This window comes from Neurospora tetrasperma, assembly GCF_000213175.1.
Source record: "Neurospora tetrasperma FGSC 2508 unplaced genomic scaffold NEUTE1scaffold_81, whole genome shotgun sequence".
NCBI classification, from domain to species: Eukaryota; Fungi; Ascomycota; class Sordariomycetes; order Sordariales; family Sordariaceae; genus Neurospora; species Neurospora tetrasperma.
In genome coordinates, this window is record NW_009799179.1 from 5,472,666 (window position 1) to 5,484,664 (window position 11,999).

General features: G+C 50.8%; 3 protein-coding genes across 3 annotated transcripts; 2 read left to right on the forward strand and 1 right to left on the reverse strand.

The window, feature by feature from the left end:
- Positions 1-2,285: 2,285 nt before the first annotated feature.
- NEUTE1DRAFT_51132 (uncharacterized protein) lies at positions 2,286-3,296 on the forward strand (the record flags this gene model as incomplete). Its single annotated transcript, XM_009856657.1, has 1 exon — positions 2,286-3,296. The coding sequence occupies one exon, from the start codon at positions 2,286-2,288 to the stop codon at positions 3,294-3,296; it is 1,011 nt and encodes a 336-aa protein (XP_009854959.1).
- Positions 3,297-4,716: 1,420 nt separating this feature from the next.
- NEUTE1DRAFT_142612 (uncharacterized protein) lies at positions 4,717-6,196 on the forward strand (the record flags this gene model as incomplete). Its single annotated transcript, XM_009858082.1, has 3 exons — positions 4,717-5,234; positions 5,358-5,476; positions 5,631-6,196. The coding sequence occupies 3 exons, from the start codon at positions 4,717-4,719 to the stop codon at positions 6,194-6,196; spliced, it is 1,203 nt and encodes a 400-aa protein (XP_009856384.1).
- A 448-nt stretch (positions 6,197-6,644) lies between these two features.
- On the reverse strand, positions 6,645-10,138 carry NEUTE1DRAFT_51953 (uncharacterized protein; the record flags this gene model as incomplete). The annotated part of the gene is made up of 4 exons (XM_009857295.1): positions 6,645-7,735; positions 7,790-8,319; positions 8,376-9,820; positions 9,890-10,138. The coding sequence occupies 4 exons, from the start codon at positions 10,136-10,138 to the stop codon at positions 6,645-6,647; spliced, it is 3,315 nt and encodes a 1,104-aa protein (XP_009855597.1).
- Between the last annotated feature and the right edge of the window lie 1,861 nt (positions 10,139-11,999).

The following is an 11,999-nucleotide window of genomic DNA, read 5'->3' on the forward strand; positions in this document are numbered from 1 at the left end:
CTGAGCTCAGTATGTAAGCGGCCCAGCACGTACTCCCACTTTCTACACAAGCGACGAAGCAAGAGACCAAGCCTGGCCGCGGGCTTTCTCTCTTCCCCCACCTTAGGCTGACCAGCCAATGGACATCATCCACGACAGAGAGCGGGCCCTTGGATTTTGCTGTTTCAGGAATTGCCTCTTGTCATCCACCAATTCAAGCCTCTCTTTTGACCATTCATGGACGACTTTTGACATCTGTGAGCAATAATTCGTGCAGTCGGTCGGTCGCTTGGCCGGTCGGTCCAGGTCTCCGAAGCGGTGAGCAAACATCACATCATTGAGCAGGAAGACAATTTTGCTTGCATTGGGTTCGCAATGTCATCAACAAGGGAACACGACGTTTCAGTGCCTGGGAAGCTCCATAGTGCCATTTCGTTTCTGTTTCTTGAAACGTCCGTCGAGTTCCCGTCACCATGCTCAATTGCCCTCCCCCCCCTCTTCTTCTTTGAATACACCCCGCCGCCCAAGCACGCCATAATGAATCGGACGGTAGCAGCTTTCAAGTTTTCCACAACCTCACCAGTGACGGTGCCACGCAGTGACCTGCGCCGCCTCGCCGTGGTCGCATGAAGCCGGCTGTTGTCTGCTGTGCCCCTACGATTGCATCTTGCTTGGAGCTATCATTGTTGTCATATTTACGCAGCTGGCAGACCGCACGGAGAGTCTGTCATCGAAACCATCCGCTGTTGACAATGGACTCGTCTAGATACTGATATATCATCAGCCATTGACACACTTGGTCCCGTGAAATTCCCCCAAGTCAGAGCGGAGATGGCTTTTTGGGTTGCTTTTGGAATTGTACACTGCGTACAAACGTAGGTATACCTAACGGCGTACCGCCCCGGTCTCGGTCAAGTGCCCGGGAGGGTGCCATTGTCCTGTCCCTCAAGCGGGGCGTGTCTGATCCCACGACCAAAGATATCTCTGTCTGCTCTTGACCAACCATTCCGAGACCATCACTGCAGCTGACTTTGCAGGCCTGTGGCACACACAATGCTTCCATTGTGCACTCGGCCCAAGCCAGACATGGGGGAACTTGACCAACAACCTCTGAACAGCTTTACGAGGATATTGTCGAGGATCACACACCTCGAGACTCCGACGTTGGGTTTACACATCCACAAAGAAACGGCGGGACTGCGGGTGCCCTGAAAGGGGTAGGAATGGGAGATATGCAAGGTACTGGGATCTCGAGTCTTCCTGGTGGGCTCACCACCATCCACCCACCTGGTATCCATCACAATATGCACACCTCACCACACCCCGCCCGGCTAGCCCGCCACTCCTGCCCAGGATGGGATAGTGTCCGTCTTTGTTGATGCGCCTGGGTCACGGACTGGGAATATACATGCCGGTCATTCCTTTTCTACACTAAGTCTTTGTCATTATTTTTTAATAGCTATAACCGTACAGGGTACGCCACCTACTTCCGACCTCGTGGTTGCTTTCTTGCTGTTGCGTACACTGGATGTCAACTGGTTGGGGATCAGGCTTCCTCTGTACTTCAAGCGGTTTGAACATCAAAGATCCCTCTCCTCCCGTTTATCCCACTCTTTCACCTCTTCTCTTCCAAGCACTCCAGACCACAAGGCCTCGGTGCCAATGGTTTGCTCCTCGAGTTATTCGACTCCTGGTTTCTGGTTTTCCCTGCACGGTTCAAACAAGCTACTTTCATCACCGCTCCTCTTGCTTTCGAATTCCTGATCCGCTTCATCAAATCAAGTCTTATGATATACAGGGCTGCTCTTTGAAATCAAGACAAAGTTCAATGACATCTTGAAAAGGTAAAACATAGTTTATTTTCTCCAATCCACCCTTCACCCATGGCTCGCTTTCCTTAATCTTTCCTGTCGCTTATATTAAGCGAAGCAATGTATATTACGAACAGCCAAGAGGTGAATCATGTGTAAAAAAAAAAAACTCAACAGGACCACAGGTCCGAGTTCAAGCAAAGATTTGGCACCAATGAACATATTTGTTCAATAACCTAATATGTCCGATCAAACCTGCTAACGTCTTTGTCATCAGGCATTTTCACGCTAGTCATACTTACGAAGCTCTTTGTTCCGTCCGGTTTAGGCTGTTCTAGCAGCTGGCAAGGAAATCAGCATCCTCAAGTCTCGATAAAGTCGACTTTCCGAACGGCAAGGTTTCCCTTTTGCGCCGCGTTTCTATGAGAAATACGGCAATCCGTCCTCGGCTTCCATCTGTCTTTTTCTCTTCACACGTCACTTTATGTCCCTATTATGCCCCCGATCACGACCGTGGCGAGGTTTGTCGACGCCGTTACAAATCAGAAAAGGGGAGAACCATTCGATAGCGACGATGCCACCAGCATATACACAGGAGGAAGGCTGCTCATCATCATCCTAAGCAGCGCAATCCCAGTCGTGGCCATCTTCTTGGCGGCTATTGTGCTCTGTCTATGCTGGAGGAAGAAAAGACGGCAGATACGAGTCTTTTCGCGAACCGTTACACCAGTCGATGATGAGGAAATTGCAACATGGAAAATCCCAAAAAGTGAGGAGGCCGGGTTTACGACCATGGACGACACCGACGTAGATGGAAAGAGCAGGTCGGCAACAGGGGATCGTTTGAACACCAGCCATGGGAAACAGCCTTCAACAAGCTTGGTAAAGAAGCCGGCAAGCGTCATCGTCTACATCAACCCTGAAGATCAAGCAGCTGGAGAAACCCGGAAATCATTCGACGAAGGCTTCATGCCTCGGTCCGCCGCTCATAGCACCCACAGCGGCTATTACGGAAGAACGAGCATCGACCACACGCCACTACCACCAACCCCTATCCTCGCAAGGGCTCCCAACTCCCGAGCCGGGCTCACAGACGACGCGGTCCCCGGCGATGTTCCATTCATACTGACGCCCAAGCGCCAGCCCTCTCGGCTACACAAGCTACCGCCAGGTGCACATGCCGTCGTATCATCACCAGGTCCAAGACATGGGAGGAAGAAGAGTTCAAAGAGCAGCACCAGCAGCATAGGCGGTTACTCAAACTTCAACAACAACAACAACTACCAAAACAACAGGGGGGCATACTACCAAGGCGGAGGCTATACATCCGACACAGGAAAGAGGTTCCCTGGGCGACATTCCATCGACCACGCTCGCACCCGTAGCATGCACCATTCACGTCTTCAATCGGGAGTGACAGTTCCTCCGAGGCTGTCGCTTGGCGATGATGCGCTTTCAAGGAGACAGTTTATGAGAGAAGAAGAAATCGGACGGGCAATTGGGTGATTTGAGTTATTGCCTACCTACGCTTTACTCTCTTCCAGTTCCAATCTCCATATCCGGCTGGCTGGAAAGCCATGTTCATTTTTTTTTTTTTCTCCTGCAGATCCATGATCGACCAACTTCTTCACACCGAGGTGCTGGAAGCTACCTTCCTCAGTTTACAACGTTCTCTGGATCTGAGGCCTAGTCATGCCTTGGACACATTAATGCTGGCTCATTGCCAAAATGCAGGAACATTTTTTTTTTTACTTTTCTTTTGTTGTGTCTTCCGGGATGACAGACAGCTAGCCTTGACTGGCTGTTCGATTTTTGTTTACTTTTTTAGGAATGAGGAAACTTATGTTGGATATACCCTTTGCCGAGAGACGTTCTTGCTTCTATTGTGTATAATTTTGTTTCAAAATTTTCGTACCTTATTTCTTCCTTCCCCTACGCAGAGGGTTGGTTGGGAAAACTGTTACTAGAAGAGGAGGACGTCAATTCAAATACAATTTTAATTGACTACCTCTATGTATGCCGCGGGTCTTTTGGTTTATTTTGTATGATCAAGGTATATTGAGGGTGTTATTTGTGGTGAGGTTTAACCATGTGGTTGTTTGTGAGTGTGAAATAAGCGGTGATAGTAGGACGATACGAGATTTCGAGTGGCTGAAACATAACTTGATCCTGAATATGACCCAGAATTAGACGCGATCAAAATCAATTGCGTCTAGACGGTAAGATTCATCCTGCCTTGATCGCTTCAAGTATTCAAACTGCTGAACGTAAAGAGGAAAAGAGTGAGAGATGGGCCCTCTCGATAGTTGTTGAAGCTACAGTCTTGGTGCTGATTCATGTGTTAGCCTGGTACTTCACAAGAGATTTCTTGATCGCTGCGAGGACACATAGCAAGGCAAAATCAGCCGATGAAGTACATCATCTAGATTTATTCCAGAATCATATACATTCAGCAATGCCAACTGGCTTGGATAGGATGCATAACCTGGGTTTTAAAACGCCTAGGTAATTTGACCAGAGGTTCCGCGCGAACAAAGTGTCTGGGCCAACTCGAGGCCATTCAGGGTTATTTTCAGGAGAAACAGACATTGGCTCGTGCGCCACTAACACCCTTCACTTTAACGTCCCTAGCTGTTTAACGCGTCCTCCTCCGGTGACGCGCCGCAATTTTCTCCAACCCATCGCATCCAATGCTCCTCTCCCATACCCCCAGTCGCAATTGAAGTCATTCTTGGAAATCGCAAAGTATTGCTTCATTCCCAACGTCCACTGGGACTTCAGCACATTTAACCCCTCTACCCAGTTTCTCCGTAAGATAACCACTACAAGAATCCACAACTACCGTCATTGTGAACAGCTCGTCCCGAATTTCACCATCGACGACGTACCCCTCCATTAAACAATTTCAAACTACTACCAAGTCACAATGCCACCAAAAAAGACCGACGGTACTCGGCGCAGCGACGTCTCTGTAGCGCGCTTTGTCATAGCCGACGAAGACACGACAATGGCCACAGGCGAACCAACTCTCTCTGCCAACCCAGCCTCCGCCCTCGTCGCGGCAGCCATTGAGCGGGATGAACGTCTTCCACCTGTATCCACAACCTCCGAGAAGCAGTCTACCCCAGTACCTTCGACAGCTGCCGGCCGCGCCTCGTCAACCACGGGATCAGCAGCAGGAGGAGGAGGAGGAGGAGGGCCAACATCACCATCAGAGTCTAAGCGGGGAGGAGGAGGGGCATCAGAGAAGGATAAGGAACGGGAAAGGGAAAGGGAAAGGGAAAAGGAGCGCGATGCCATCACAATTGAAGATCTCACGCTTCCGAAATCGATCATCACCCGTCTTGCCAAGGGGGTGTTGCCCTCGAATACGCAGATACAGGCAAATGCGATTCTGGCTATGACCAAGAGCGCGACGGTGTTTATCAGCCATCTGGCCAATGCGTATGTCTTTTTGTCTGCATGCAGGCTCCAGGAGGAGGAGGACGAGGGAGACTGCTCCCCCCCCTCTCCATTATATTCACTTTGGACATTGGCGCTGACTGAAGGGACTTCAAAAATTACCAGTGCAAACGAACATACCGTCTCATCAGGAAAGAAAACCATCATGCCGGCGGACGTGTTTAAGGCTCTAGACGAGATTGAGTACGGGTTCATGCGGGATAAGTTGGAGGCCGAGTTTGCGAGTACGTCATCCTTTTTTTTTTTTTTTTTCTTTTTTTTTTTTTCCCCCTTCCTTCCTTCACCATGTCCCCCAGCCTGTGCACATACACAGAAACCCAGGCTCATAGTAGCGTATCTACAACATGTACTAACCGCACACACAAACCAAAACAACAGAATTCAACGAAATCCAAACTTCCAAACGATCAGTCTACCGCAAAAAAGTAGCCGCAGCCAAAAAGGCCGGAGGCGGCGGTTCCGTTTCCGGTTCCGGTGTCGGTGGTCCTGGCAGCGTAGCCGGCGGCGGTGACGGCGGCGGCAGCAACGAACCAGGAGGAGGCGAATCACACGAGCGAGCTGTTGGCGGCGACGACGACAGCGGTAGCAATCAGCAAAACCAAAACCAGTCGTCCGCCGCGACGACATCGACAACAGACAGAGAAAGAGAAGCTGGACCAAGGTCAGCCAAGAAGGCCAAGGTGGATACGTCGTCATCATCAAAGATGGAAGTAGACGGAGAAGAACAAGACCAAGATCCGTCGGATGCGGAGACGGTTCCGGATGAAGAGGTTGAGGAGGATGAGGATGAGGAAGAGGAAGAGGCGGAAGAGGACGAGGACGAGGAGGAAGATGAGGAGGAGGAGGAGGAGGATGGGCAACAAGGAGAAGGAGAGGAAGAGGATGATGAGGAGAGGGCGGGACCGCCGGACGAGGATGAGGCGCTTGATGATGATAGTGATTAGTCACGTCACAATCAGTCGGTCGGTCCTGGGAGACGAGTAGTGAGTTTGGGGAGGAAAATTGGGGATGTGGAGGGGAGGGCTCAGGGAGCCCTGATGAGGTTTTGCAAAAGCTGAGGGATTGGACTAGGGCTATAAAAGGAAAAGAAAAGGGAGAGCGGTGGGCTGGAGAGTAGAGGAAGATACCCTGAGCCCCATATCATCCGTATACAGACGGATGCTTACTAGAACGTCATGGAGCTTAAAAAAACCAAGATGCCATGATACAAGGTGTTTGATATTCATATATTCGTATAGTTATCATCTATCTTTATGTATGCAGCTATTCGGCCTTCCCTTCTGATTTCTAACCCCTGAAACTTGTTGAATGTACGTAACTGCTTTATTGGGTATGGGTATATGAAAACTGTCTTGAACCACGCTCCACAACATATATTTCCCCCCCAGGAATTCATGCCAAATCATCATCTGTATCATCCCAGCCCAAGCGCTGGTATATACTAACCGGCGAGTTGTCCATCTCTTTCTTGATCTTCGTAACTCCTCCAACACCGCCACCGCCGCTAGCACGACGACTGCTACTACTACTGCTGCCGAATGGGCCGTTATTCTCACTCCCCCCTGCCCCCGTCGTCATGGAGGTAAAAGCACTCGGGAGTCTGGACTTGATGGGCGTGTCATCAACAACGCCGCCGGCGGCGGTGGTCGACATGGCTGTCTTTGTCTTTGCGTTGTTCAGCGGGGTCTCGAAGAATGCGAACCCAGGGGAGGAGGGAGGGAAATCCGCTGTTGTCATCGCAGCTCCTTCATTACCGGAGCGGTTGCCGAGGGGTGTTGGAGGGACTAGGTATTGCTGTTGTTGCTGTTGTTGCTGCTGCTTAGCGACTCTGTTAAACGGGGACGCGATCGTCAACCTTTTTGCGAAGATCGGAGAGGACGAAGGGATGCTGTGGGTAAGGGGATCGTCTTCTTCTTCTACGATCTGAGGCAGTGACTGTAGAGATTTCTTGCGCATAGGTGTTCCTTGAACGGCTCGTTTTCGTTGAGGTGTTGTTGTTGCTGCTTGTACCTGTAGATGCCCCTCGGGGCGAGGTACTGGTAGTTTTTGCTGTGTAAATCGCTGTTTGCGCATGGGCGTTGCTTGAACATGTAGCTCCTTGTTCTTCGGCGGTACCGGGGTCGCCTCTTCGACTTCCTCGTCAATTTGAGGGAGCGAGATATGTGGGACGGACTTCTTCCTTAAAGGCGTCTCTTGCATTTGCTTGCGCGGTGGGATCTGTGCGGCTTCATTCCCTCCTTCAAAAGATGGGTTGGCGCCAATGTTGGGGGTAGTGGAAGTGGCAAACACATTCGTGAACTTGCGAGGTAAAGTGGACGCAGGGACTACTGAGGCGCTAGACGGTATGGGGGGACCGTCCTCTTCGAAGAGATGATTCAGGTGTAGAGGCTGCGATTCTGTGGCGAATACGTCCTTGAAGCGATTGTTCGCGGGGGTGGCCTTGATTTGCACGCCGGCGGCTCTTGGTTGCTTCTTGTTAAGCTCTGGCAGGGTTGTTAGACTTGCCCGATAAGGATGGGTATCGAGAGATTACTTACTACTCTTTGGCTGAGCTGTGCGTCTCTCAGCCTCCTCTACAATCTCCTTACCAGCCAAGGCTCGGTTTGGCTTTTTGAGTGCAGAAATGGCCTCCTTGAGCTCGGCCTCGAGACGAGCCTTCTTTTTCGCCTTGGCGTCTTCACTGTTTGCCGAAGGCCCAGCACTCCGCGAGAATATGGAAACGTTCTTCTCTTTGACCGCTACAGCCTCGGTCTTGGGTACCATCCCCAACAGAGGCTCGCTACCATCTCTTTTCAGGCCCGGAATTGCAGTTGCACTCGCCGAGCGCAGCAGTGCGATTGTCCCAGACGGACCCCTTGAGACACTTCGTCTCATGCGCTCATTGGAGAGCACGCGCTGAAGAGTTCTTTCATTCTCCTTTTTGGTAGCTGCAACTCGTTTCCCAGGGGCCCCAGGCTTTGGCTTGGTTGCTGCAACTGTTTTCGCCTTTTCTTTGGGAGCTTGTATCACCGGACCGCCTAGCTTACGGTTGATGGAATCGCAGAGCTCCGGTAGACGAGCAGAGAAACTTTCGCGGTTTTATCAGCATCCGAGTTATTCAGACGGAAATGGGCCATGACTTACAAGGGGACGATGATGTCGACACAGAAATCTCGTAAAGGATCTGAATTATTATTCTCTGCTGACGCCTCTTGTTCCTCAGCAGAAGGCTGTGATTCTGTCAATGCCTTGACCTCGTCTAAAGTTGTGCTCTGCCAAATGCAGAGACGATCAGCATGCATATCCAGCAACAGCGGCAAGTTGGCCGTTTTGTTCTTTTTCTTGTTTCCTTCTGATTTGGTGCCTCCTATCGTTTCTTGCGTTTCCAAGCCCGGCAATTCGTTGTCCTCTGCAGCTACTACTGGTCTGTTCAAAGGCTCAAGAGCCAGTATCTCGAGTATTATGATCATTTGCAGCTGAGTCTCCCGACGCCGTAGAGCCGAGATGTGGTGTTTGGCCTCGGTCGCCGCGACCATTTTCTCATCCTCCTGTGTAGTACTCGGCTTGTGAGTCACCCACCATCGCTCGATATGCTCTTCTTCCGACGGATAAAGTCCATCTTTGCCTAGCTTTGGTTTTTTTACTCTCTTCTTTCTGGGCTTCGACCGTGCATGCCCTTGCTCGGAATCCTCCACGATAGTCTTCATTTTTCCGATAATTTCGGGGAGAGTCTCCCGATACTTCTTGTCTATTAAAGCTGTCGTCATAACAAGACCTCTCAGGAAGTCAATGAGATGGCTCATTTCGAGGTTCGAGTCGCAGTCTAAGTGGAATGCCGCTCGTGCCCTAGAGAGCGGCCCCTTTGCAAAATACGCCAAGGATCCCTTTGAATGATATAGAGCTTCAAAATATTGCATTCTGATGTTTTGGAAAATCCCTTCGGCGGTTGGTTGCGACAACACGTCCTCCGCAGGATGTGGAAGAGTAGCGGGCAGATCGGGTTTGTTCGACACTGTCGGCACCTCGGCTGGTTCCGCGATGCATTGATTTTCACAGCTCTTGGATTCAGGACTCCCTGATGTTGGTGTAGGCAGGTGAGACAAAGACTCCTGCTCAGTAGTTGTCGTGTTGGATCGCTTTCGGGTGAGTGACGACTGTATCTCCTCTATTGCAAGCTTTCGACGCTTCGTCTCCTTGTACATTTGTGGTGTGATGAGGGGCCCTGGGGCGGCAACCTCCAGCTGCGATGGCTTGCAGCTTTTCATTCGTTGGCTCGATACGACCGTTGCGGCCTGGGCCAAAACATCAACGTCAACCCATGATCCAAGCTTGCATAGTGTGTATAGACCATCGCTTTCCCGCTCAATCGCATATAGCATGCGATTGGCCTCAGATCGGGCAAGAAGAATGTTTGAGCCCAATCGACCTTCAAGGTCCAAGATCTTGATACGCGATTCGTAGAAGCGGCTGGGAGGGAAATCGCCCTGCGGTTGAACAAGGTCAAGGGCAGACAGAGGCAAGTGTTCTCGTGGAAGAAGCATCAAGGGTGATAGAATGCGCGGCTTGTCGGTCAGGGTGGAAGGATGTGGCTGGGAAGACAATAGACGGTCAGTTGCTTGAAGAAAAAGTGAGTTGACATCAGAAAGGCGCAAACATACCCTGAGCACAACAGAAGCCTTCAAAAGACCATCTCCCGCTTGAGAGAAGCCGGTTGCCTCCCTCTTGCGCTTCCTGCCATCAGATGAAGCCTGGCTTTGTCTTGTAGGCGAAGGTTGTTTTACAGGTGATGCAGGTAGTGCTGGAAACGGTAGTCCTGTTGCGGCCGTTAAGGATGGCGTCGGTGCAGATATAGATCTGGATGAAGTTGGACGCGACGCGCCAGAAGTGCGTCTAAGCGAAGAGGACATATCGATATGCTAAATATGTTCGCCATTAATATTGTTGTTTGTTAACTCGTATTGAGGATGGACATGGCGACTTGGATTAAGACTCGATGACCGGGTGCGCAATTCCGTGAAAATCGAATAAAGCTGTGTCTGTTCTCGTTGCTAAGTTACCTAGTATACTGTAAGGTGCTGTCTCGCCTTGATGGTCAGGTCGGCCCCTCAGGTCACCTTGTGGCCGGTTCCCCATTCCGTCGCGCTGGACGCGCAGTGAATGTGTCCAATTAAGAACTACGCGTTGCGCTTAACTGCCAAAGCGTCATAGGTTTGTGCGCTGCTAAGGCGCATGTAGCCCAAGCTCCCGCCACATCTACGCAGTACGCTACACTACATACCTACAACAATGCCATGTACATTTGTAACTGAGTCTATGTGGAGATGATCACGTTGATTGGTTCAGTCAAAAAGACTGCGGCGTGCTCCGCACTTCCGTGTGGCTTAGCAGAAGCTTGCAGGCTTGGATTCCGTCAGTCTTTTTGCGGGTTCACAGCAGGGGAGGTTGAGAGCTTCTGCGGCACTGCTCCCATCTCACCCAACAAAAGTCGACTCTTGCACAGCAACGACAGCAGAGCTTCGATCCAATCAAAGGTCGGACGCTGGACGGGGAGACAGCCGGTCAAATACATTTTATCTATTGTTTCAAGATGCTCATATCGAATACGACAATTCAGAAATCCCATTCTTTTGGATCTCCCAGGCAGATACGATGGCAAGATGGTCTAGATGGTTCGTCAACCTCGGGTTCGATCACGATGTTGTGGTCAAGTGCGTTGGTGGACGCGGTGGCAATTCCCGATCGATCATGTCGGCCGGGTCCAATGTCCGATTCCCCTACAGAATTGAGATCTTGGGCGCTTTTGGGAGACTCCGGCTCTGGAGTGGAGGGCTCACGCACTACTCGCCCGGCCAGCCTTGTCGCACGTGTTTTGCTTTTTGCGCGACCGGGACTGGCAGTGACTGGCTACCAAACCGTGGGATCGTTATCCAGGTCTAGACATTTTCCTATTGCCTATTTGGGCCAAAAACCACAAACCTGGTCAGAACGCATTATATCGTTAGTGCACACAGAACTCAATCCTCCATTCGTCATCTCATTTCCGGCCTTCTCAAGGACGTTGCCAGGAGGAAGCAAGTAGAAAGACAAAGTCGAGTCAAAGCAAGGGAATTTAGAATGCCATGCGCCCTTGATCGGATGAGGGCCCGGCAAAGATCAGCCATAACTACCTTGCTGTAGCCATCTCGACCGCATCACCCCCAGTCAACCCAGCAGTCTTTGCCAGGGGCAATGTCCTTCCTGCTCTTGCCCAGAAAGCGAGGCGACAGGTGAAAGTCACGATGCTGCAGGTCAGGGTTGCTCCCGAGGTCTGCTTCACCCCCTGCCGCTGTACCGTGATCGCTTGAGTGTTACTACACCACCTAGTACTCGTGTTACACCCCCACTTATTTGGGGCTCGCAGAACTCACACCCTCCTAAGAGGGTGTTTACCACCATTACGGCCAACCCAGCGCAACGGCCAGGTTAGGGTTAGAGGTGCAATTTTGCGCTTGATTTAGAGGCTGAAATACAACTTTTCCATCTCGCTAAAATCTTAAATAGAAAAGTCTCAATGGATGAAATGAATTGTCCTGGTCATACTTACAGTATTTTTTTCATTTCAGTTTGTTGTTGCTATGCGTTATATGCTTTTTTCACTTTGGTGCTCAACCCTCGTGGCCGTTTTGCTGGGTTGGCCGTAATGGTGGTGAACACCCTCTTAGGAGGGTGTGAGTTCTGCGAGCCCCAAATAAGTGGGGGTGTAACACGAGTAAGGCCTCCTCATTTCAA